The following is a 27969-nucleotide window of genomic DNA, read 5'->3' as shown; positions in this document are numbered from 1 at the left end:
AGACCAGGCTGTCCGGGGAGGAAGCTGGTGGAGAGTCAGGGCAGGAGGGACTCTGCTCAAAGGAGCAGCTATTCCATAAGGTGCCTCTCTCCAAGCTGTTATGTTTGTGGCAGGTTCTGTATTAGTTTTATGGACACAGATTTTGCTAACCACCCTCCTATGGATCCAACAGGTGACAAAACAGAAGAACCATTTCCAGCAGGTTTGGCATGAGTCTGTCGAACCCATCTGCCCTCATCAGGATGGGTGGTGAGCAGACAGCGCACACCTCAGCCAAAAGGTGTCCTAAGTACCCTGAATGTCAACTTCAACAAAGGCTTTGCCAGCTTCATGCAAGACTGGAAATATGTGGATAGAGAAAAGGTCTCCATTAAATTTTGCTACATCTCCATGAATTGCTACTTGGGCAACTGGAGGAAATCAGATATAATAAAGTGAAAGAGGACTCATGCAAAGTTCTATGTAAGTTTTTCTTTTGACTTTCCCATTCAGCAAGCAAGTTCTTTCAGGTCCCTGGTTTGGCAACAACATAAAAATTCTGATGGAGGATAAGGGTAAAGCTGAAGATAAAATTAAGATAGAAAAGCCAAAATTCAATATAATCATAATGTCAGAAATTACTAGTGGGTGTGTGAAGAATCAAGAAAATAAATTCAAAATGATGCAGTGGAGTCCCAAATTGTACTGGGGCTTCGCAAGACCACTGTTAGGAAATGCATGCTAATTATAAATTAATTACTTTGCTTTTACTGCTAGCTTCCAGTGACGGTCCATGAAAATATAGAAGCTACTTTCGAAAGATATCAGGAAAGAAGCTTGCAAAATCCTACAAATATCACTATAATAAAGTGATCATATACACTTGACCCTTGAACAATACAGGTTTGAACTGCGCACACCCACTGATACGTGGATTTTTCCACATTTTATATTTCCCAATAAATATACAGTTGGCCCTCGGTATCCATGGATGCAGAACCGGCAGATGTGGAGGGCTCACTATGGAACTTGAGCATCTGAGGATTTAGGTATCTGCGGCGGCTCTTGGAACCAACCCTCTGCTGATACTGAGGGAGGACTGTATCTCTACTTTAGAATACACTTGCAAGTCACTTATAAAAGTCTTTCAAACTGTCTAAACCTGACAAGGCCACTTCTGTTCTGCACCATAAACAGCAAGTGCAAGTCCTCTGGTCCCTGGAGCAACTGTCCTTATAATAATTTTTTTTTTTTTTTTTTTTTTTTTTTTGCAGTGCGCGGGCCTCTCACTGTTGTGCCCTCTCCCGTTGTGGAGCACAGGCACCAGATGCGCAGGCTCAGCGGCCATGGCTCACGGACCCAGCTGCTCCGCGGCATGTGGGATCTTCCCGGACCGGGGCACGAACCCGTGTCCCCTGCATTGGCAGGCGGACTCCCAACCACTGCGCCACCAGGGAAGCCCAATAATTTTTTATATATGTTATATTTTAAAGAAATGACTTCTGAATTCTAGGAAATTAGTTTTAGTTAATAGAAGCCATCCGATGTTAAAGGCTGTTGTAGAAAACATCCGCTCCTATTTGAAAGGAAGTACCAACCTCCAATAAGTACGTTAATTATCGGACTTTATTTTAAAAGAGTAGCTATTTTGATCAAGATGCTGGTGAATATAAGAATTAGTGAATTCTTTATTAGAATTTCTGTTTATTGGGAGAGTCTTCACGGTTAAATTCAACCTGCTGACAAATAAAAAGATCTGTTATAAAAACTATTGTAAGGGCCTCCCTGGTGGCGCAAGTGGTTGGGAGTCCGCCTGCCGATGCAGGGGATACGGGTTCGTGCCCCGGTCTGGGAGGATCCCATATGCCGCGGAGCGGCTGGGCCCGTGAGCCATGGCCGCTGAGCCTGCGCGTCCGGAGCCTGCGCGTCCGGAGCCTGTGCTCCGCAACGGGGGAGGCCACAACAGTGAGAGGCCCGCATACCGCAAAAAATAAAAAAAAAAAAAAAAAAAAAAAAAAAAAAAAAAACTATTGTAATAGTTACACAGTTAGTAGAATGCACAGTAGGATAAGTGCTATTATAAACTATAGTATGGCAGTGTGTGTGTGTGTGTGTATGCGTATCAACAGCAGAATATAGTCTAACCTAAAATTAGAATACATTCAGAGAATTAAATCAGTGGGAAAAGTGATTAGGATGAAATTAAAATCTTCAGCAGAATTGTATTTTCAGTAGATGATAAAGGGAAGAAGAGGTGAATGTTTCCTTTTCTTAGGTAAACTCTGTAGGATGACTGGCTTAGAACTGCAGAGATGGTTTATCAATGAAAAGCCATGTCATTTTTCCCCCTTGATTGAGAAGCTCAATTACTTTATTTCTGTTGGTCTTTAAGGCATCAACCAAAGAATCTGCCTCAAATGAAAATCATTAAACACTCTCTTTGACTGGTGTTTAAAGCAAATCCAAAGAGATTTGTTTTATAACTTTGAAACTGTGAATGAAAGATTTTGTGAAGAGAAACGTTTCCACTTCTATCACATTCATGACAATGCTCTGAGCAAGAGAGAAATAGATCTCTTCCATAATTTTTTAGTAAAGGTTAGTACAGGAGAGTTACTTTATTGTTTTTTTTTTTTTAACCTAGAGGTGCCTAATCTTGAGATGATAAGCTCCCAAAGGAAAGGTATTAATTCTCATGAAACGACTACAGTATTGATGCTACTTAAGCACTTAAAATGAGATATTGACAATTCCCATAAAAGACCATCTGGTCCAAGGACGCAACCAAACATTAGAGATATTTGTGCTACCTTGTTCCTTCACAAGCAGGAAATCACTGTTCAGTTCCAGATGATGGGTGCCATGCAGAAATCAGGCAAGTGTTGCCACATCCTGACCTAAACGTTATATGAAATCTTACATTTTTAAATATGATGGCAATTAATTAGATCTAAAACAGGAACAAAAAACCCCTGCTCCAGTCAAACAGAACACGTGGGCAGGATTCAGCTTTAGGTCCTCCACCATGTCCTCTAATCTAGATTCTGGGGAAAAACATGTATGAACTAATTTTCAGCAAAGAGTAGCCAATTTCCTTCTTACTTTTTTCAAACGCCCTATTCTTCTTCCTTGAGAAAAAAGCTGGTTAAGCAGGAAGCTTAAGATAATATGCAATACACATTTTTAGTGCAAAAATTTCCAGGGGCAATATTCTCTCTGTTGCAGCGATTACAGAAATCTTTGGTAATCAGGGGTTTCCTTTAACTCGGGCATTTTATCAGTTTATGTGACACTATATTCAGGTGTGATGATCAACATATTTAAAAACTGGTGGGGCAAGGCACCAGGAGAGCTCTACCAGTAGAGCTAGAGGATAACACTCTGTAGGGCCTGGGGAAGCACAGCTCGGGGAAGTGGATATTTACCAACTGGTATGGAAATATTCCAGCATTTTGAATAACCAGCAGAACATTCCAGCTGCATGTCAACTTTAATAGTATCAGAGCTTCCATTTAATATCAGCTTTAAGGCCTGTGCTGTAGGGCTGAGAAAGCTCAAACAATCTAGTTATGGTGTACACTCTGTACGATCAGACTGTAAAAGCCTCTAATAATTTGATAAGGATGCTCTCTACTTTGATAATAAAGCATAATTGAATTTAAAAAATAGATAGCAGAAAAGAAATTATACTAACTAAATTACTTAAATCTCTAAATTAGAGAAGTTCAAATGCAGAAGATTTCTATTCTCATTAAAAGACAGAGCCCTCTCACTGTGCTAGGGTTCTGCCTAACTTCAAAAAAAAAAAAAAAAAAAAAAAAATTGCTTCCTGGACCACACGGGAGGCCCTGGATGAAGCGGATCTTTCTTCCAGGCTGACCTCTTCAGTGAGACCAGAACTGGTTCACAGTTCTTTTGACAAGGGGGGAGGAGACATGGAACCTGTAAATTTAGCGCTCTCCCCCTTATCCTTTGAGTCCAGCTTAGCATTGGGTTTTATAGGCCTGCACCATGATTCAAGGGGCAATTGCCTGGCCCCAGCTATGAACTGCTTATTGAACTGCCCCTGACCCTTAGCCTCACCCAAAGGAAGAGTGCGTGGAGTCAGGATTGATGTAAGGAAGGACACCCATGAAGGAGAGAACTACAAATGCAGCGCAGCAACAACATGGCTTAGGAGCTGGTGATCTCTGTTCTAGTCCCTCCTCTCCAGCGATTAACTTGTAGGATATGAAGTCAGGCCCTTCACCTCTTAGGGACTCTATTACCCAACTGAAGTAAATGAGCCAACCAACAAATTTTCCCCAGTTCTAAGCCAATTACTTAAGAATATTCAATCAGATATTGTCATGCAGAGTCTACAAAACATCTTATTTCTAGTTGACACAGCACTGTCAATCCACAGAAGTGTGGACAGTACTCTGTTCGGTTTATTGCCCATCTGCCTACCCCCAACCTTGCCCCGGTTTCGGCTACGGGATTGTAGGAGGCAATAAGCCAAGGTTTAACTGAAAACTACCGTGAGTCCCAGTTATAGTTTGTCTTAGACCCACGTTCACAAAAAAATAAAATTCAAGTGCTAAGTGACCAATTCCAAAGAAAAGATGAATACACAACTGTTAAGAATAGCATGCTATATTTTACCTTATTTTAAGGGAATTGGTTTGAAAATAAAGGCTACTTATGAAAGGAACTTCAATTCATAATATGTTTCTCTAACATATAAAAGGCCGTTAATTTGACTACATGTCTAATATCAATGATTTAGGCAAACTAGGTTAAAAAAATGATTTAGGTTAAAAGGCAAGAATAGGCAGTTGTTCATTTACTGCTTTAAGAGATTAATTATAACATCAACGCATTATATTGTACATAACAATGACACCATAACTTTTATACAATACAAAATATACAAATACACATACACACATATAGAACATGCACACATTACATTCTTTTTAAAGACCATAAACACTTCAAAACCAATCAGTTTCTTAATAAAGCACTCAAAGTAACCACAGTTTGTTACTTTCAAAGAGTATGTGTTTTTATATTGCACAATAATTCTTTGGTGTTTTAAACTTAAAATCATTTTAGTTATGTAAAACAAGTAGCTTATCTTAAAAGCTTGATTTTTCATTCTATGATACGTAAATATGTAAAATAAAACTTTCATTTTGTAAGTAACTCAACATTCGTGTACTGTAAATCCATGGGATGAATAAAACTCAAAATTCAAATAAAATGTTAATTGGAGGACTATGAATATTGAAATTTTTAGGAGGCTTAAATAATGATATTCTTGAAGTTAGGCCAAATCCCTTTAAATGAATGGACACCAGAAAACCAGTCACGCACACACAAGAAATGCAGTAAGAAAGGTTTGGTTAAAGGAGAAATAAATTAGCAAAATGAAATCTATCAACATGAATCATTTAAAAAGGTCTTTTAGAAAGTTAAAGCCTGGAATTCCCCGAGTACAGATGAAAAGGCAAAGACAATCTGATTGAAGTGAAATAAATGTTCATAACAAAGATTATTTGCATGTTGGTGGATAAGTGGGTGATTTCTGGAGCTGTAAACTCATGTACTAAAAACTTGAGAGAAGCACCGCTTTCATCACTGCTAAATGCAATCATTCAGCCAAGTTCTAAAATGAGAACCGTTCTTGTCGCAAGGAAAATGCTGCTCAGACGTTTATTGCTTTTTTACTCTGAAGTTTTTTTCTTCCTATTTAAGAAACGTAGGGAAAGCAACTTCAGATGCTTATTTTTATCTGTAAACATCCAGAAAAAAAAAAGCATTAAGGAAATAACAGAACACTTTTTTTGTTTTCCTTTTGACTGTACCTCTATCTGGAGAATTTAGTAAAGTTGCAGATGAAGAGGAGAGCCGCTTGCTAATGACGGGATCAACATGTTTCGAAAGATTCATGGTGGAAACTGACCTCCTGTCTGGATCTAAAACAAATGGAGATAATGCTAATTGACAGCCAGCATGCAGGATTGCAATTTCCTAGCTCACTGATGGAAGCAAAACTAGGATTGGATGCTTTCAGCTCTATGACTAGATCTTTACTATAGCACAGTTTTCTAAGTGGACATTTTAAAGGTAACTTAAAGGCTAGAAATAATACTCCTTTTTCTTATAGGAAAATAAAAAATATAAAATAACTATTCAGCTCACCCGTTAGTCAGCTAGGGAAATTCAAGCATATTGTTATAATACAACAAATGTAGGAAGACCAAAGGAAAGCCAGCGGAGGGCAACGAAAATAATGGAAGGGGACTGTGAAGCAAAAAGGGGCCCATAAAAGTGAACGCCTTCATCATTTCCCAAAGTGTGAACAATGCGGTAGTAATAGTGCTGGTAAGCTAGAATGCAAACACTAGAATAAAAAGAACACCAGGTTCTGTGCGTCTGCTGATACCTTTGCTTGTAGAGTCATTTTACCCAGGGCATTAAAGTTCATTATAGAAAAACAGATTAAAAAGAAAGAAAAAGAAACACTTTAGGTGTGGAAAGGATGGCCCCCAGAGCACTTCTTTTTTTAAAGTATGCTAATAACCACACCTCTGTGCCTATAACAGAGTTTAGTGTGGTTTACAGATGTAGAATCAGCCCACAAACTTGCCTAAGAAAACTGGCGGCAATGCAAAGAAAATCAGAATTCTTTCTCTTTAAGTTTATTAATAATATTCTTATTGCTGTTGGATAATTTTAGGGTAATTCTTAAAGTTCAAGTCAGAAGAGAAATAATAGCTGTATAAAAGGCAAAAATCAGCTCTGATAGTTTGCTCTCTGTACAGTGGAACTAAGCTATAACCACACTCACTAGCGTAAATCACGTTCTCTGAATAAAACTGCATATAAGGAAAAGTCTAAAAATCTCATCACTATATTTATGTAGGATGCAGGGAGTTTTTCTGGCCTATAATGGACAAAGTTAAAGGGGTTTTGCCATATTTTATTTTATTTTCTATGGTTAGCTTCTTCTACTAAAACTGAAAACAAACCAAAATATTCCTTGTGAGAGAGGCCTTCAAATCCCGCTCCCACTGGTCTAACTAACCCTGGTGGTAAAAATGTTAAAATTTCCCCCACAGAATAACCATTTTGGGACATTATTTACAGTGTGCAGGGGATAAGCAAGTCTTCCATCAACATCAGACATTCCTGTCTTCTACAGGGACTCATCTTTACGGTTGAAGCAATTTAATTAAAATTTTTTTTATTTATTGAAGTATCCTTGACTTACATGAAGCAATTTAATTATTAAAAGGAAAATAACCAAACGTCATTTCTGTGACTCAAATTTACACTTAACTGATGGGCTCTTAGGGCAATCCTAACAAAGAAAAGATTTAGGGTAAAATGTCAAAAGGAACATCTTAATGATAAAATGTGAGGTTCAAGGGCACAAGGAAGGAAAATGAAAGTCATTTCTAGGAGATCTTATAGCAATACATTTTCTGATATTGCTTTATATGTTAAGCTTCAGTTGGGGGAAATTGTGTCTACATGGAGGCTTATCATGCATCATTAAAATTATGGAGATATAATACATATTTATTATATTACTTAACATATAAGAATTTTAAATCTTTTTCTTTTCCTCTCTGAACAAAACACAGATCCACAAAAGGATTTACGAAGAATCGGTTTAAAATGTATAAAGTTTTACAAAGCAGTGCAAGCTGATGTGGGAGCAGTGAGACAACACACTGATTTAATCTGGATTAAATTCAACTTCTAGGATTTGTTTGTTGTACCGACCACGAGTTAGGCATTGTTGTGAAGTAAGGGTTACTCAAAATGAGCAAGACCTGGTCACTGCTCTCAAGATCTCAGCAGATCATTCTGACCTTTGAGAATTCTGGCAAATTCCCATTATTTTCAAACTACTCTGTTCCAGTATAAGAGCAATTTTCTCTAATTCACAAACCTTATAAAAGAGGATTTTATCCAACAGCTCACAAGTACAACGCTGGTTTCTCTTGCTCTGAGTGGCAATAACAAAGGTCATATATTGAACTGAGTGTGGAAGCAGGAAGTAAAGCTAAGTAACTTGAGTTCCCCTCAAATACGTTTGAAAATCTGTAACAGGTTTACATGTGTAACGTGCACATGTAAAACATGAAGCCAGGTAAAAGAAAAATAAGTGAGGTTATAAAAGTATATACCATGACAGCTTTTTTGCATGGAACAAATATGCAAAATTATCCCTAGAATGAAATATCACATGTAAATGATCCTTATGACCACAGATTTGATACATGCCCCACAGCAAATACCACTGGGTCATGAAGAGCCAAGGGAAAAAAAACATGCTTTCAAATTTGGTTCACTGCAAAGTTGTGGCAACATGCTTTTAGATTTTTTTAAATGAAGGGGTTATAGAAGATTCACTGAATGTTAGGAATGAAAGAGAATAAAGCAAACGAAAATCCATAGTTATTCAGATTGAAACTGAAAGTGGCAACAGCTGTAGTGATGGGGCGGTCGGGTGGATAAAGCCACACTGGATGTATGTTGAGCCCTGGTGATTTATTAGTGAAAAAATATTTTTTTAAGGTTTTATCCAAAATGATCATTTAAAAAGAAAGTAAACATAGCACATGTAATTACTTTATTTCAATACCTTTAAGTCACCTGAGTCATACTATTAACACTTGAGAAACACTGTGCCACGTCCCAGATCTAGGTCTATGCAACAGGATATTAAGCATGCATTATGACTAAGGTGGTGATGGTTCAGCTATTGATGAACTGGCCCTAGGTCTGAGGTGCTAGCTACAGGTCAGGCAATCAGCAAATCACAAGGATGTCTGTACCAGGTTTTCTAGTACCACCAAAAGTTGTGAAGTGGTGGTCCAGTCCTGCTAAATCGAGAAAGGTGAATGATGACTCAACAAAACCACCTGGGGACAGAATGTAAGACAATGATTTTTCAAAGTAAATTAAAAAAAAAAAGCTTATTAGACTCACACAAATGAAAAAGAACTGACACACTATATAAAATTCAAGGTGTATTGAATTTACAGTACAAAAATAAAGCCTTTCACTAAATCCAAATTTCAGTATGATTTTATGTCAATTCAAGAACAAGGGAACATCCATGTGCTTGGACATCTACTATTTCTAGCTTCAGAAATCTGTATTTTCTCTTGAAGAGCCTTAGTGTTACATATACTTTAGGGTCAGAATCCATAAGCTCATAGTATTGATTCTGATTGTCAATATTGCTACGGTTCTTCCAGAGAAAAAGAGGAAACTGGTTAACCTATTCCATAATCCTGAAACCACTATGCAAATGAATTACTTAAAATAATGTAGAGTTGAAAGTAGTTGTTTAGAAACATTGCATAGATTTCCATTTCTTTAAAGAATTTTGTAAAGGACGAGAAAATCAGCCTGTGTGGAGGGAGGGAACCTTATCTTCTTACCTCCATCACCCTCTTATCCTCAAACAGTAGAAGCATCGTTTAAGTGTAACTTAATTATTTCCGCAGGATTTTTGTTTTGCAAACACAGAATAAAAAAGCAACTGTGACTTGTACTGTCCAGAAAAAAATAGTGATTTTTGAAAGCGGTTACTGTCTGTTTACCTGCGCTGTGGATACTGGGGCTCCCGTGGAGAGGACCTCCCCATGACCACCGGTTATGCTTCTGTTTTGGCTTCTGGCTCCTTTCCATTGTACGTCGTACAACGGCTTCATGGCGTTCCTTAAAGGGAAGAGAGGAGCTGATGATTAGATTCCACCTTGTTGTCTGAGGATTCTTCAACTTAAGGCAGAGTGGAGTGAGAGATACTACTTAAACTTCTTAAGTCCTACACCTTAAGGTGAGAGAATATCAACCTGGGTGGGGGGTTACTGAAATTATTAGGTTCCAGTTGATAAAGTGCTTGGCATACAGCAGGTACTTAAATAAATGACGATTACTATTACTACTGGGAGTGTGATGCTTTCATCAACTCACATAAGCCTGGTAGTGCAGGTCTTAGCTTAAACACATGTGGTACTGTATTTTAAAAGACAGCATTTGGAATCTACGGATGTGGGTAATCCCAACCCCACAACTTAATGGATTGTACGACTTTCTGTAACTTACCTATTCTGAGTCTAAATGTCCATTTTCACAAAAACTGACAACACTTACTCAAGGATTGAGGAAGAGTTAAATGAGACGATCTATGAGAAAACGTTTGTAAATGGTAAAGCCCTACAGAAATCCAATTCCTGGGAGTAGTCTTAAGACTTCGGTACAGATGAAGTAAACATAAATAAGTCATAGGTCTAGACCAGAGAAATGAGCTTTTAAAGTTCCTGGGGCAACAGTGAGAATCATACCATTCTCTACCTGATTTCCACACCACAACCTCCCTAGAAACTATGACTCTGTAAATCTGCTGCCTCTGAGACCTTCTTGCTGTGCACCCCACGGCCTTCACGGGAAGCTTCACAGTAAATGTGCTGTGCTTCTGAAACAGACGAGCCTCCCACGTTTCCCCCAGAGCAGCATCTCACCTTGTCCTCCTCGAGCCTCTGCCTTCGCTTCTCCTCCACAGCAGCCCTCCTACGTTCCTCTTTCAGCCTCTGCTCTTCTAGCTTCTTCTTCCGCTCCTCCAGGTGCTTTTCGTAGTGCTGCCTGGCCCGCTCTTCTCTCTCTAACCAGATTATTTCTCTTGCAGCTTCAGGAAGAAAAATGAGGGAAACCAAACACAGGCAGGTTTAAAAACTTAACAGTTAGGGCTGCAGAAACGGCCCACATTTAACAAACATGGATGGGGTCTTTGGTTTTAATTAACCAACCATGGCCTTTGCTTTTCTCAGATTTTCAGGAAAAAAATATTACTGTTAAATTTTTAGTGTAACGTAATATGCAAACAACGAGGCCAAAGAAGATGCACTGAATTCTACTCTTTGGGAACTGAAACAGCCCTCTAGTTTGGTATATTATTACTGCAGAAGAGTGCATGCATCACAGGCATGCATCACATCTCAATGCTGATAGCGATGTGATGCCCTCAAACCCACAGTACCATCTGTCTCTCTCTCTCATTAAAACATGTGATATCCTCCAGATCAAAAGTGTGTGCCTTGGGCTTCCCTGATGGTGCAGTGGTTAAGAATCCGCCTGCCAATGCAGGGGACACGGGTTCAAGCCCTGGCCTGGGAAGATCCCACATGCCATGGAGCAACTAAGCCCACGTGCCGCAGCTACCGAAGCCTGCGTGCCTAGAGCCCGTGCTCCACAACAAGAGAAGCCACTGCAATGAGAAGCACACGCACTGCAATGAAGAGTAGCCCCCGCTCACCGCAACTAGAGAAAGCCCGCACGCAGCAATGAAGACCCAATGCAGCCAAAAATAAGTTAATTAAATGAATAAAATTAAAAAAAATTTACGAAAAAATAAGTGTGTGACTTCATTTGTTTCAACATAGCATTGGTTCTGTAAGTGTTAAAAGGATTTGGGAGAAAATCCCAAAGATTGATAGTTGATGAAAGATATGCCTCACAGGCATATCACACTGAGTCAGTAAAAGGATGTCAGGGCTCAAATAAGCAGCCGACCTTGTGTCTGAAGAGTTCACAGTCTATTTAGGTAAGACTTAAAAAAAAAAAGCTGAATGAAAATAGACAACTCAAAAAATATGGTTCAGTGATGGAATGCTTCCTTTCTTCTTTACATATATATGCTCCTTCCTCATTTCAGGGAAAAAATAAATCCCACAAAACTTTAAAAAATATGATGCTTCCTTCAGCCGTGACAGCTAAACACATTTTTAATGTGAGTTATTAACATTGTTGGCAAAAGTGTCCAAACAAAATATCGAGCATAAACCTGGAGGACACTACGGTGGTATGTCAATTAAAATGTTACTTTTTAAGAGAAAAACAATAAATTCAGCAACATTTTGTTTCCTCTAAATATTTGATATTAGAGATTCTGTATTTCTGCTACCATTAAATCCTTCCAGAGCTATTCATTTCAGGAGACAAATCTACTGAAATGGATCTGAACTGACTTGACTTTCACGGAAGGAAAAGGATGAGGACAAACCCACGGTAAGTTTGTCCTCTGACATCACTCAGGGTGGTACACAGAGATCTGGGTTTTCCCAGCAGCTCTGCTGCTAACACATAGTGAGACCTGAACAATTTCATTTGGATTTCAGTTTTCTCTTGCCTAAAACATGAAGAAATTGATCTTCAAGGTTCCTGCCTTCCAATGTTAAAAGCCCATGGTTTAAAAGAAATTCTCAGGCCCAAGTTAAAAGTTTACTCAGAGAAAAAGCACATAGTATGTGCTTAATAAATGTTTACTAAATGATTGAATACATTAAAAAATACTCTGAGAACACATATTAAAAGTAACAGATAGACAGCATTATTCACAATAGCCAAGATATGGAAGCAACCTAAGTGTCCATATCAATAGATGAATGGACAAAGAAGATGTGGTATACATAGGCCATGGAATATTACTCAGCCATAAAAAATAATGAAATCTTGCCATTTGTGACAACATGGATGGACCTAGAGAATATTATGCTAAGTGAAATAAGTCCTACCTAAACTTGGCCTTAATATCTCTATTTGGTCTTGTTCTGCATTGCTCTCCAAAACAGCCTCTTCATTCTCCCTGGAGACCTTTCTCCTTACTGCACCTCCTAAACAAACCATACTTCCCCCATCTCTTTGCTCCTGTGGTTGCCTTGCTGGGAAAGTTGCTATCCTTTTTTTTATTGAAACAGATCCATCCTTTAAGGCAGTAGCCTCATGAAAACACAGATTGCTGGGCTCGAACCCTCATTCATTTCCACTTCTTCTAGGATGGGGCCCAGTAATCTTCATTTTAAACAAACTTCCCAGGTGATTCTGGTCCCAAGTGACCCACTGATGGCATATGGAGGACCACTGCCCTTAAGGTCTTCTCCAGAAGCTTCATCTCTTCAGGGCTCATTGCTGCTCTTATGACATCTACCACAAACTTTAGCATTTCTTATACTCTGACTTCTATGTAGCAAAGGACTCCCCCTCCCCACTTTTTTCCCACTCACTGTAGTGTTTTTCACAACTTGTACATAACCAAGGGTCTTACTAATTAATTACTTCCTGATTCACTGAGAACTACTTCTTGACTCATTCACCCGTAACCGTCTGGTCTTAGGCAAATTACTTAACTTCCTTATGCCTCACTTCTGTCAGGGTAAATTTTGGCTGCATATAGGACCTTCTCATGGGTTTACTGTGAGGATTAAAAGAATCATTACACCTAACACAGTTAGAATAGTTCTCTGCACTTAGTAAGCATTCAGTAAATATTAGCCATTATTGCCAGATTTGTCATCATCATAATTCCAATTCAGAAAATTAAAGGTAGCTCTTAACATTGTGTTATCAGTCACAACCGGGCTAGACATTATTACAACAATAATTAGTTTTATCCCAAATAATCTTTTAAAGGAAGAATACTTCTTTATCAAACTCTTGAGTTCCACTTCTAATTTTCTACCAGGATGTGGAGATCCTATTGCAGTGCCTTTTTAAACAACTGTCGTCTTTAAACAGCCATACAGAGAACAGGCAAACAATGGCGAAATAGCAAACAGCAGTTTCATATTATTGCAGAGTATGCTGGTGACTGCTAGGATTATTACCAAGTACAGATCATGCAGTCCTTTAAACTGAAGGATAATGTAAAATATTTCAATATTTTAATAAGAACTGAAAGTTAACTTATTCTAAGAGGCTTAGTTATTTAAAATATTCCCTGTGGATGATAGATAATATCAAAGTTTTGTATTTTCTCATTAAGAAATGAGACTTTTGAATGCAAGAAAAAAAATCAACAATTGCTATGGACTGGATTGTGTCCCCTCCACTGCAATTCATATGTTGAAGCCCTAACGCTCAATGTGACTGTATTTGGAGATAGGGCCTTCAGGAGGTAATCATGGTTAAATGAGGTCATAAGGGTAGGGACCTAATCCAATAGGATTACTGTCCTTATAAAAAGAGACACCAGGGAGTTCACTCTCCCTCTCTCTTCACGCTCAGAGGAGAGACCATGTGAGAACAGAGCGGCCACCTGAAAGCCAGGAAAGGAGCTCTCATCAGAAACTGAAGCCTACCATAGCCTCGATCTTGAACTTTCTAGCCTCCAGAACTGTAAGAAAATAAAGTTCTGTTGTTTAAGCCATGCAATCTATGGTAGTCTGTTATGGTGCTCTGAACAGACAAATAACAACTCATTCAGTATTTAAAGCATTAACATTCACTAATTTCATAGCGGCAGCTCTATAAAAGAATAACATGTCCCCAAAAAAGGACCTGTGATGAATAGCATTAACCTTTACTCTTGTGAAGTTATCATTTTCTCCTGGACTCTGAGATCATAACATAAAAATGAAATGAAAACCCACTGTGGCCCCTGGACCTTAACAACCCAGTCCCATCCCTGAGCTGCTGCCACCAGGATTATCCTTCAATGACACTGTAACAGTGTGTCAGTGCCACACAAAGGGGAAATTCGCCATCCATTTGAACTCTGTTTAGAAACGCACAGTGACTCGTGTACTAAAAGGAGTTTGAAACGAAAGGGTGTAGGATAGAGTAGAAGCTCTGGCTTCACAGGAACCTGAGTCCACCCCCCACTCCTGCCACCCCCCAGTATGTGTCACTGAGCAAGCAGTGCCTTCTGTGGTCTCGGTTCCTCGAGCCGTCTTCCTGACAGGGCTGCTAGGTGGGCTCGCGGTAACATATAGAGTGCTTAGGGCAGTGCCAGGTGCATGGTAGGGACTCCGTACATGTAGATAATTATAGTGAGTCAATCTTTATGATCGTTATACTAACTCCTGTCTTATTGCTACAGAAAAAAGGCAGCTAAACAGAAGAACACAGATAGGACAGAGAACCAGATGGTGCACTCGTGGGCTGGGTCAACTCCTGTCCCAGTCACATTCGACCATCTAGTGCCCAGCCTGGTCCTCCTGAGCAGGCTTACAACAGTGTGGGTGAAGAACGTGTTCCACTACCATGTGAGGGAAAGAAAATGATGACACTCATAGAATTAGAGCAATGTTAACACTGAACCTCCGAAACACACACAGCTTAGGTTCATGCTAGGATATGGAAGGCTATGAATAGGTTACTGGTAACACTGGCTACCAGAACAGCCAGTAATATCATGAAAAGTCAGAAAACGACAAGTGATAATATATGAGTTTGGATCTTGATTCTGCCGCTAATTCTGTGTGACCTTGGAAAAATTAGCTAACCCCTTTGACTTCTAAGTTAGAGAGTGTGTACAAAATGTTCTCTAAGATCTTTTTCAATTCACTCCCATGACTCAGTTGTTTTTACCTTTGAGGACATATGAGGGATTACAATTAGGTTTCTTTCTGTTTTGATTTTGAGGGCTAAAAATTTAATTTTTGTGCTTTATCGCAATAATTATTGTGATTACTTACATTCAAATAAATTTCATTTTTATGTTGGTATGAAAACACTGATTTTTTTGGTGCTAAATATTAATTAAAAAAAAAGGCTTAACTTGGTTAATCAACCCTGGGAAGGGGGGCTGTGGACTGAAAAATAAGAGCATCTGTGTAGGAAATACTAATTAATTTTATTTAATAATGAAGAAATGGGAATGAAAAGGTAACCACTAATAGTATGGAAAATTATAGCACAACTTCTAAATTAATACGGGGAATCATGGAATGAACAGTACTTGCATCAAACCAACGCCTACACCTCTATACCACCAACCCTACCCCTACCATAAAAAGGGAAAAAAACAAAGTTTAAAAGGAATGAAACTAAGTTAAAAGGAATAAAACTAAGCCTATTAGTTAAGACTGAGAGTTTTAGACCAGGCCAAAACTAAAAGCTAAAGGAATGAAACTAAGCCTATTAGCTAAGATTGAGACTTTTAGACCAGGCCAAAACACAAAACACCCAGTTACGTAGTTTAAAAGAAACAAACCTAAAACAAAGTGTCAAAGAAAATAATGAATGAACAAATAGCTATCAGGCAAATGAAAACAAAGTTGTAATAAATGTGGGAATAATAATCCCATTTTGTCTGGTAGTAAAAATCAAATGAAGAAAAAAAACCCAAAGGAGATAAATAGCTCTCCCAGGATCACATGGTCTAAAAGAGGTAGAGTTGAAATTTTAAGTCAGCTCTGATTCCAAAGCCTGTACTTTCTGTTACTACACACGATTTCCTCCGTATTCACAACTTCCTGCTTAAAATTTCCACTTGAATTTCCTGGTCAGATCCATCACATAACCTTACTCATATCTGCATATTCATCCCTACCTCAAGCCAGAACCTGCTCTGCCTTCTACGTTCTGATAGCAGATACATGACCTCCTAATGGTTTACAAAGTTAGACCCCTCAAGGTCATTCTCAATTTCACCTCATGGATGCTCCAACCTAACTCTACACTTCCACAATTGACTCCATCATTTTACATCAGAATTCGTCTCCCCTCCCATCCTTTCGATTCTACTGTATTTAAGCCCTCATTCCCTTCTTATTCCTGGTGTTTAGTCTATCTCCTCTTCACATCCATCCTTCATACTGTTCTCAGAGACATCTTCCCCCCCAACCCCAAACCCGATGTCACAGTCCTGCTTGAAAACCTGTTGGTTCCCCACTGTTCCCCAGTTCAACTCCTTAGATTGACCGTATAATCATGTACCTTTTTACAAGCTATCCCCTGCCCAAAACACCTCTTCACACCTGGCAAACTTCAACCATCTTTCAAGTCCTGGGTCAAATGGCCCTTCCTCTGGTGGCAAAGTCACTCCCATAGCTCCTTCAGACTCCTACCTGTACTCTAGATCGTAACTACTCTGCTCTTACTGAGTTCTTCCCCATATAAAACTGTGTGTAGTTCAGCAGATGACAAAAGTATGAAGAATAAATGAGCTAAGGAGTTAAAGGATTATATGAGTTCCAAGCAAAGTGATTTACATTGAGCTTTAGTGTTAATTCAAAGCTTTCTCAACAAGTCATTTAAACTGTGTTTCTACTTTCCTCTCATTTGAATATTACACTGGAGAACTGCCTGGTAATATGGATGACCCTGCAGATACCCACGACACTTGTGTCTCCTGCCCGAGGGGACTTACTACTTTGCCTTCTTCCCTTGACATAGTGGTAGACTAATGGGACTGAGGTGCTGAGACACGGCTGAGGTGCTTATAACTTGTGAAATATCTAGACCCTTTCTTTGGAGATAGGAAAGCAATACTGTGCCAGGACTTCTTATCTTCAGAGCTAGGCCTAAAGGAGGGTTTAGCCTCAGCTAACGTAAATGGAGTTTTGCTAAAGCACACAGAGCAATGGTTGTCCTTGGAATCTTTTTGTTACTGCCTTGACCCTAATCCACTTTCACTCCTTATAGGATGTTGCCATCCTCTTCCCTGGCTGTCTTACTGAGCCCCAGCCTACTAGACCAGAATCACAAACACCCCTCTATCTTTGTCTCTCTGTAGCTCAGAAACATTAGGTTTCTCCAATCCCAGGCATCTAGGTCAGTCTCTGGGGTCACATGACCTGCCATCCTCATCTTTATCACCACCATCATCACGGTGAGCTGTGCTCAATTCTTTATGCTGACACCAAGTGATTTACAGGCAGTACCTTCATAGCTGCCAGTGACGTAGACACTGCTATTAAACTTATTTTTTTTTTTTTTTTTTTTGCTGTACGCGGGCCTCTCACTGCTGTGGCCTCTCCCGTTGCAGAGCACAGGCTCCGGACACACAGGCCCCGCGGCCATGGCTCGCGGGCCCAGCCGCTCCGCGGCACGCGGGATCCTCCGGGATCGGGGCACGAACCCGCGTCCCCTGCATCGGCAGGCGGACTCCCAACCACTGCGCCACCAGGGAGGCCCTAAACTTATTTTATTAAACTTATTTTATTAAACTTATTCACAGAGAAGTGAAGTAACCTGTCTGATGTCTCAGAGTTAGTCAGTGGTGGAACTGGAATCCAAACTCTGGACCGTCTGACTCTAGAAGAAAACGAGGAACCATTACGCTAAAAGGCAGGATTTGGAACACCTCCCCATGACTAAAGTTCCTCCTCTAGATCGGGACAAGGGGTTCATCCAATGTGAAGATCCTGATCTTCTAATGTCACTCTTGGCCTTCGTCATCGTCTATGTAAAAGACCATTTACTTTTCAGGCTTTAAGACCTTTTAATTGTCAGCTTTAAAGGCAAAGTCAACCTGGGAGAAATAAACAATGGCTGCTTAGTCACAATGATTCACCTTAGGTCAAAGCTTCAGCCTCTGAGTTATCTAATCCATCCTGCAACAAGCATTTATTCTTTCCTGTCTTGAGCCTGACTCATGATGCAGTGCTTTGGTATGTGCTCCTGTCCAAATTCCTCCCACTAACATGTACTCAGATCCTTTGGTGGTTCATAACCTGCCTGGAGGCCTTGGGAGCTTTTGTACACTTCATTCATTAAGTGACAACTTTAGAAGAGCAGATGCCATGGTTGACCACAGATCTGTCAAATTTTTATCCAGTAAAAATTTGGATTAGAAAGACTTTCCCAAAGTCTGCTTTTGTTTTTGTTTTTTTGGTGTGTGGATAGTCTTATTAAAACCAATGACTGTCTATCAATGATAATAATGTGAAATGTAAAACCAGGGACAGTTTCACTTATGATGCTAATCAGAGTACGGCAACACTGGTTGTTTACTAATTAATTCTAACCTCTCTATCAACATTTTTGAGATGAACATTCTAAGCCAGGTTGAAATGATCATTTCTCTCTTGACTGCGCTCTTATTAATACTGCTGCCAGAGGTGACAACACACACTGAGTAAGAAGGGTGGGGAGGGAAGCCAAGCAGAAAAGCTGTGACTGGAAGGGCAAGGAAGTCTGGTGAAATTATCTGAGAAACAATGCAAAAATAATTTAATTGAAGGTCAAAATCCTTTTCAGATTATCTTATTGTTATTTCTAATATAATACATTATGATAGATCTCCTGTACAGCTTTGAACTTAGCGATAAAATCCAATATGAATGAAATGAATGAGAGATTTGATTAAGTTTATTTTTTCTTCATGAGCTATGAGTCAATCATACAATTCTCTGATAAGCTTCCATGACTTTATAGACTCTCAGAAAGCCCCCAGCTGGGAATGTGACTCCATGCGCATCAATACTTCAAACTTTAATCTGTATCACCTTCAAAAAGGGAAACCTTGTATCTTCCTAAACACAGAAGACTATTCGTCTGCTAAATATTCCTTAGATATTCCTTTGAATTTGTCAACATATTGTAGGACTATTAGTTTCATAACATATATGAAGACCAAGCAGTTTTAAGGCACAACTATTCTATAGATTACCTTTGTATCCTCGTTCGTCTAACTGAGAAAATGCTTAAGAATAAGAATTTCAGACTTGTTTGAGTGGACTATTATAAGGGTGGGTATTACCTGATAATTTGGTAATGTCTAACTAATTTGCAGTATACCTGCTGCATTCACCTCTACTTATATTGAAACATACAGATTTACTATTCATTTATCATTCAACCAACAACTGTTAGACATTGACTATGTGCCAGTCACTATTCTAGGTACTAGACTATAGAAATTTAAAAATGACACAAGTCCTCTCTTTTATTAAGCTTATATTCCAGTGAAAGCAGACAGACACCAAACAAATAAAATATATACATGCTTAGATACTGACAGTGACGTGGAGAAAAACAGAGGACTAGTTTGGGGGAACTGCAAATTTGAGTAAGATGGCCAAGGAAGGCCTCACTGAAGAGATGGCATTTAAACAATATCGGAGGTTCCTTAAAAAACTACAAATAGAACTACCATATGACCCAGCAATCCCACTACTGGGCATATACCCTGAGAAAACCATAATTCAAAAAGAGTCATGTACCAAAATGTTCATTGCAGCTCTATTTACAACAGCCAGGAGATGGAAACAACCTAAGTGTCCATCATCGGATGAATGGATAAAGAAGATGTGGCACATATATACAATGGAATATTACTCGGCCATAAAAAGAAACGAAATTGAGCTATTTGTAATGAGGTGGATGGACCTAGAGTCTGTTATACAGAGTGAAGTAAGTCAGAAAGAGAAAGACAAATACTGTATGCTAACACATATATATGGAATTTAAGAAAAAAAAATGTCATGAAGAACCTAGGGGTAAGATAGGAATAAAGACACAGACCTACTAGAGAATGGACTTGAGGTTATGGGGAGGGGGAAGGGTAAGCTGTGACAAAGTGAGAGAGTGGCATGGACATATATACACTGCCAAACATAAAATCAATATCTAGTGGGAAGCAGCCGCATAGCACAGGGAGATCAGCTTGGTGCTCTGTGACCACCTAGAGGGGTGGGATAGGGAGGGTGGGAGGGAGGGAGACGCAAGAGGGAAGAGATATGGGAACATATGTATACGTATAACTGATTCACTTTGTTATAAAGCAGAAACTAACACACTATTGTAAAGCAATTATACTCCAATAAAGATGTAAAAAAATAAAAAATAAACAATATCGGAAGGAGGAGAGAGAATGAGCTACTTGTATCTCTCAGGACAAACATTCCAGGTGGAGTGCAGAGCAATATAAGTTCCAGGAGGTTAGAAAATTGATCTCTCACATTAAGAGCCCCAGGGTTCCTGGCTCAATAGTGACCGCACATCAAATATTAGGTGAATGAATATGTGAATTAAAACAGCAGGAAACAGCTGTAAAAAAAGGTAGGGGTGGTAGTTAGTATTACTTTAAACTATCTAAAGTCAAAAATTTATACTATTGCATAAATTCTACATGCTTTGATTCTTGTAGATGTTTTTGAAGAGAAATTAGTAACCAGGATCCATTCCAAGTTCTTACAGACTCTTAATGGACTCCAAGGCTAACAAATGGTCAATGCCACCAAATTTTCTCAAAAAGATATCAGAATCTGCTCCAACACTTATATTTACCTTCTGGTTCTGTGTCAAATGGACAGTGAGTACAGCACCCATGTACCTTGCTTGTGCATGAGGAAGCAGAATAGCTCTTCCTCCACGTGAGAGCTGGGTATGTGTCCAGCTCTGAAACTTCGGAAAATCTACCACCACATCTGAAGCATAGGGACCACTCTCTACTTAACAGAATCACCACTTGTTGAAGAATGTAAACATTGATATAGGTGACCCTGTACATATTAAAAATATGCTTAAATAGTTGATATGGCAGAAAGAAAAAAGGGTCTATTAACTATCCCATTTTTTAAGACTCAGTTCCTCCCTTGAGCTAAATTATCACAATGCACTTTTAAAATAAAATAAATGACAGTCCATAAAATAACTTAACATCAGCAACTATGGCAGGCTCACACAACAAAAAGTACAACCATTGTGTTAATTTTCACCTAAATGTGATAATACAGAGTGAAGTGTTTAGAACACTGCTTGGCCCATAGTTAGTGCTCAATAAACATTATTATTATTAATGAATAATATTAATATTATTAATACATAATTAAAGGCTTGGGTAAAATCAGGAAAATCAGCAAATATTTATTATGTGTCTGTTTTATATTTAGCGCTGAATATTGGGATAAAAAGAATTAGAAAACCATGGCCATATGCTTTAAAAGCTTAAAATATATACAACCAGAAAGTTCTATAAAGTCCAAATAGAAAAAGTTCAGTAGCATATAAAGTAGCACTAGACTATGAGCTAAAATATGATAGTTATGCAAGATATAGAGTAAGAAAATGAGAGTTTCCAAAAGGGGAAAGATCATAAAAACCAGGAAGGCGTCAAAAAGAAGGACTGGAACTAACCGTGACCGAGCTGGAGGAATGAGGTACATCTATGAGATAGTTTTGGGTAACTAAAATCTAAATTTACTAAGGTCTGAGCTAGGATGAGAGCAGAGGCAGCAAATTTAAAGGCATGGATCTGAGACCTATGTTGAAGACAGAGGCCTGCTGGTCTTGTGACTAAATGGATTCAGGGATAGTGAGTGTGGCAAATTCCACCTACAAACCAGGCTAGAGGTAGCTGAAGCCCCAGCTAGAGGACTAGGCTGAGTCCAGACTGACCACTGGTACCTACAAGCGGCTCAACAGGTCCGAGAGGAGACTAGGCAGTGCACAGCCCTGGACCACCACGTTTCATTCTGTAAAAGATGCGGTAGTTAAGGCTGGTAGAAAGATGCCAGTGCCTCCAGCAGCAGGAGAAAGCATCAAAAATAGCGGAAAGATAATTGGGAGGGGCAGGGGGATGCTGGTGCAATTGACCGAGACACAGAAATTCCTCAGAGGAGTGTTCTGGAGTGAAGGTTGATGGGCAATGTAGTTGTATAGAGTGGGGGTCCCCGACCTGTGGGCCACGGACCGGTAGAGGTCTGAGGTCTGTTAGGAAGCGGGCTGAACAGCAGGAGGTGGGGGGTGGGCAAGCGAGCAAAGCTTCACCTGCCGCTCCCCATCGCTCACATTACCGCCTATACCAACCAACCACCACGCCCCCATGGAAAAATTGTCTTCTACGAAACTGGTCCCTGGTGCCAAAAAGGTTGGGGACCGCTGGTACAGAGGCTGAGTTTCAGATGACAGGAAAGCATCTACTGCCTTATGAGTGAGTTGGAAATGTGAAACCCATATTATCAAAAAAGGAGGGTTGAAACCATGACACAACCCTCCTTTTTTGTACAATTACAAATACAATTCTCCCACTTACCCCAGGAAGAGAACCAAAATTAAAGCTTAGAAGAGAGATGGTAAAAAAGATGCAGAGGTCAAGAGACAGAAGTTTGAAGGAATGGCCTGAATAGAATCAGATGAAATAGAGTGGTTGAGGAGATTTCTTCATGGGAAAACTTTTTAAGGCAGAAAAATAAAGCTTTCAGAGTGCATATGCTGAACCAAACAAACAGAACAGTCCCGTACTTGAAGAATTATGCCTGATTTTATGTGATAAATTGAAGGATAATGTGGAAAGAGCAGGCCACATGACATAATCCTACCATAAAGCATTAAAGCATGACTCAGAAATTTATCCTACAGAAAGTTATTAATAGATCCTCCCTGTTTGCAAAACAATACAAACATGACATGCAACCCAAAACAAAGACCTTTATTCTCCTTCTTTTTAACTTGCTTTTTAAAAATGTGGATTACAAAAAAAAAAAAAAATCTTTAATGATTTCAATGTTAATTTCAACCTATATCCAACAGTGAATAATCAATCTCACTGGCCAATGACTTTAAACTTTGCTTTGTTGGGATTTCTGGAATGTATTTTTTTTTTCTAACTTGGAAAGCTTTAAAGTTTGAAAGTTTGATCATAGTTGATATTATCGACTGCTTTCGTGTTTTCAAAAAGCACACCCCAAAGACCTGCTATTAAGTGACAGCCCTTCCCCACCCCTCCCACCTTTTTTTTTTTCTTTTAAACTATTCCACTCCCATCATAGCTTCTGCAAAGCACAGTTTATATTTATGGTAGTTTATCAGCTGCACTTTTTCTTTTAGAACTAAATTTTTTTAAGAAATTACCCTTATGTATTCTAAGGCACAGCTTAAATTAGATGCTAGATTTTAGATGACTCTTTTACAAATGTACATGTGCATGTATGTTTGTGTATTTATGAAGATGAGTTTCTAGTCTGACAGCTTAAGTGTAAAAGAATAGGCCAAGGGCTTCCCTGGTGGAGCAGTGGTTGAGAGTCCGCCTGCCGATGCAGGGGACACGGGTTCGTGCCCCAGTCCGGGAGGATCCCACATGCTGCGGAGCGGCTGGGCCCGTGAGTCATGGCTGCTGAGCCTGCGTGACGGGAGCCTGTGCTCCGCAACGGGAGAGGCCGCAGCAGTGAGAGGCCCGCCTACCGCAAAAAAAGAAAAAAAAAAAAAAGAATAGGCCAAAATTTAAAAGAAATTTTAAAAGAAAATGCAAATAATGCAGAAAAAAATAAAAATGAGTAAAATACAATAGAAATATGATAGATAAAAATGTATTTCATTAAAATTATGACTGTCAACAACAACAAAAGAGATAAGATCAAAATTAAGGAAAACTGGGAATTCCCTGGCGGTCCAGCGGTTAAGACTCCTCTCACTGCCGAGGGCCCAGGTTCAATCCCTGGTCAGGGGAACTAAGATCCCACAAACTGAGTGGTGGGGTCAAAAAAAAAAAAAAAAAAAAAGAAGGAAAACTCTGGTATTACATCTGGTAGGGGTAAGAAGACAGAAAAACCATGTCTATGATATGCTAGCTCAGCAACAAAGTAAAGCTGTGACCACAGGATAATACAATAATCTGAACGTTACTTTGACCCATATGAGAATCTGATAAGGGCTTCCCTGGTGGCGCAGTGGTTGAGAGTCCGCCTGCCGATGCAGGGGACACGGGTTCGTGCCCCGGTCCGGGAAGATCCCACATGCCGCGGAGCGGCTGGGCCTGTGAGCCATGGCCGCTGAGCCTGCGCGTCCGGAGCCTGTGCTCCACAAGGGGAGAGGCCACAACAGTGAGAGGCCCGCGTACCGCAAAAAAAAAAAAAAAAAGAATCTGAATCTGATAAGCAGGTTGGGTCTGTTACCAGATGCCCTTTTGCCACTTGTCTTGCATCAGTGCTCTATAGTCCCCACCTCTTCTAGCTCCTTGGATGACTCCTCTTCATCCTCTAGTTGGACGTTCAGGTGGCCCCTGACATCCTCAGGCTGGGTGAGGTCCTTCTGTGGGGTTCTCGATGCCCCATGTGCATACCCCTTCAATACCACCCTCTATTAGAATTGCTGTGTGTTTATCTGTTCCCGCCTCCCCACCACTAGACTGTAGCTAGCCCTGGAGGGCTGGGCCTCAACCTTTATTCATCTTCTTAACACAATACCTAGCAAATAGAGTTTTTAACTATATAAACTAATAAGCCATGTTCTACATCATCCATATGAATTAAAATGGGGCCACATAATAAGAAAAAACCCAGCCACACAACAGATAAAGTTAGGCAACTTGTAGGGAGAATCTGCAGGCTCAGAGCTATACAACTCTATAGCATAAGAAGGGAAATGATTTTTGTGTGACTAGCATATTTATACTTTCTACAAAAAAAACTAACGCCTGGATTTGAAAGACAAAGAAACCCAAATGGAAAGGTATGAGTTAAGGTGTAGAAGCTAATTCATGATGGGATTTAAATTATAAAGGAGGAGTCTCCTGACCCTATGGAGCTACTTTTACTCAGGTAGATATGAATCCGCATTGCAGTGCTAAGGAGACACTTAACAGTGGGAAACCTAACCCAACAGGGATGGGGTGGAGAGGGGAGAGGACACAAGTGCTTATCTTTGCTTGGATGGATCCAAAACCACAGTGTAAATAATTATGCTCACCTGGAATCTCTTCTTGCTTTAGTAGCTCTGCCTTTCCCTCTCAGTTCTGATCCACTTGTCTACCTGACCTTTACTGGGGAGCAGTGGGCACAGTTCACAGAAGAAAGATCTCCAGACTGCACAGAACTCCAAGCAAAGAGGGACCCCCTCAGGGCCACAGGCACCCCTGTTCTCCAAGAACCCACCAGCCCGAGGGAGACCTGACAGAGGCAGGGAACTTCAAGCCTGGGTGCAAACTCTAAACACAGAAACACGCAGCCTGTTTACTTTCAGCAAGTCATTGAAATTTGTGTTGAAAAAACCTTGGCAGCAAAAGAAATGACCTCACATGACCATGATGGCAAGGGAGAGAAAGAGGCCTGTGTTCAAAGAATGTAAACAATGTCAACAGACTTTTGAAAACCAGCTTTCAGTGAATTTCACAAATCTGGATTCTTGAATACAAATAATCAGAGATGGGATATGGGGCTGGGTTTTCCAACTGAAAGATTAACTTTTACAAAATGCAGTAGAACTGTAGAAAAGTTATAGGTCATCCACTGGAAAGACTGTGGCAACCTAACTCAGCTCTGGTTTTAAAATATCCAGACGCTCCAGAAACAATGAGACACACTGACTAGGCATTTCATCTTTCCAAGGCACATAAAGAGAGTATCCTGTTTTAGCAACTTTGCATAAGTGGACATTAAAGGAGGAGCCGGCACCAATATCCTCGCTCAGTGTTCTGGAAGACAAGGACTGCTGAGTGCTCGGATCTTGGCTTCCTGGTAAGCTAGTCCTGTGACCCAGCTCTCTAGGTGATTATGTGGCAAATGCTGCAGTTGCTAACCTTTTGCAAGGGCCTTAGATAACAAAAGAAAAATCAGACCCCTCAGCACAGGTCTTGTGTTTTTCCTGGCAGCACATTGGTAGCATCAGTCTATAAATTCAACAGCAGCATTATTTTAACAGGGAAAGCAGTGAGTGCCCTAGCAGTGCACAGTCTCATAACTGTTTGCATAAAAAGAACCACATGCTGGCTCTCCTGTTTTTTTTTTTTTTTTGCGGTACGCGGGCCTCTCACTGTTGTGGCCTCTCCCGTTGCGGAGCACAGGCTCCGGACGCGCAGGCTTAGCGGCCATGGCTCACGGGCCCAGCCGCTCCGCGGCATGTGGGATCTTCCCAGACCGGGTCATGAACCCATGTCCCCTGCATCGGCAGGCGGACTCTTAACCACTGTGCCACCAGGGAAGCCCTCTCCTGGTATTTTTTAAGTTGTAAAATGTAAGCTGAGCCATCACGCCTCTGATATATACATGCCCTCTGGTGCCACATTAAACTGTCATTACGATACAAGAAATGAAAATGTCTCTAATCCTGGGCCGGACTTCATTGTTGCTTAAAATTTAGTTCTATGGGGTTTGTTTGTTTGTTTGTTTGTTTGTTTTGCGGTATGTGGGCCTCTCACTGTTGTGGCCTCTCCCGTTGCGGAGCACAGGCTCCAGATGCGCAGGCTCAGCGGTCATGGCTCATGGGCCCAGCCGCTCTGCGGCATGTAGGATCCTCACGGACCGGGGCACGAACCCGTGTCCCCTGCATCGGCAGGCGGACTCCTAACCACTGCGCCACCGGGGAAGCCCTAGTTCTATGTTTATATCAACATACTAAATTGTGTTTCCCAATTCATCTGCAAAACTCATAAAGGCATGCTAGAAAGCATGCTTATTAAAGTGATGTCTGTTTGTCCATCATCCTCTAGGGGAAAAGAGTAACATTTCAACAACGGTGTCCTTGAAAGCTCAAGAGAGGGCTGGGGATACCTAGCTGCTTCTCCCGCTCCTCACGCCGCTCCCTCGCCAGCCGCTGCCGGTCGTCAACACGCAGCACTGGTGGAGGGTCTGAAAAGGAGAAGAAAAAAAACATGAGAAGAGGGGCAGATTTTAAGAAACGATATGCACTGATAAATATCTTTTTGTCCAGTAAATCTGATGAATGAAATACTACTACATCTTACGTATAGTAACATGACAACCATTAGTACACGTAACTATACTTTCAGTGACACACTTTATTATAATTTTCCTGAGAATTTCCAAGTATTATCTTCTTTTTAAAAATATTACATAAGAGGTTAGATTCTAAGAGTTTTCTCATCACAAGGAAAAAAACCATTTCTTTTTCTTTTTTTTTTTTTTTGTATAAGATGATGGATGTTAACTAAACACACTGGGTTAAACATTTCACAATATAAGTCAAGTCATTATGCTGTACACCTTAAACTTACAGTTTAATTGATGCTGTATGTCAATTATATCTCAATAAAACTCAAAAAAAGACACATAGCCCCCCCAAGATTTGTGTAAAACATAACTGTGCCTTTGGCTTATTTTTATCAAACAATATATATGAGGTTTTGTGTTCCTAAGCTACTGAACCTCTGTTGTTTTTATGCTTTAAAAAGCCTGTTCCTTAACAACACATAGACTCCTAAGTGAATTTATTATACTAAATAGATGTTCACCAGATAGATGTGAACAGCCCAGCTCTGGAGTCAGACAGGCATGAGATCACTTCCGGTTCTGTCACTCACTTGCT

At 40.0% G+C, this 27969-nt stretch overlaps 1 protein-coding gene across 1 annotated transcript in view; it reads right to left on the bottom strand.

Annotated features, from left to right (window-relative positions):
• Positions 1–27969, bottom strand: part of MAP7 (microtubule associated protein 7) — a 140797-nt gene that overhangs the window by 23534 nt on the left and 89294 nt on the right. Inside the window, exons 3-6 of the mRNA XM_060114525.1 lie at positions 27195–27272; positions 10509–10672; positions 9588–9705; positions 5829–5939 (exon numbers count right to left, since the gene is read on the bottom strand). Of these exons, the coding sequence (XP_059970508.1) occupies positions 5829–5939; positions 9588–9705; positions 10509–10672; positions 27195–27272 (471 nt within the window). The remainder of the gene's footprint in view (positions 1–5828; positions 5940–9587; positions 9706–10508; positions 10673–27194; positions 27273–27969) is intronic.

Source organism: Mesoplodon densirostris, chromosome 12, assembly GCF_025265405.1.
Source record: "Mesoplodon densirostris isolate mMesDen1 chromosome 12, mMesDen1 primary haplotype, whole genome shotgun sequence".
Taxonomy (NCBI): domain Eukaryota; kingdom Metazoa; phylum Chordata; class Mammalia; order Artiodactyla; family Ziphiidae; genus Mesoplodon; species Mesoplodon densirostris.
Note: the sequence above shows the minus strand (reverse complement) of the source record. Positions and strands in the feature narration are given on the sequence as shown.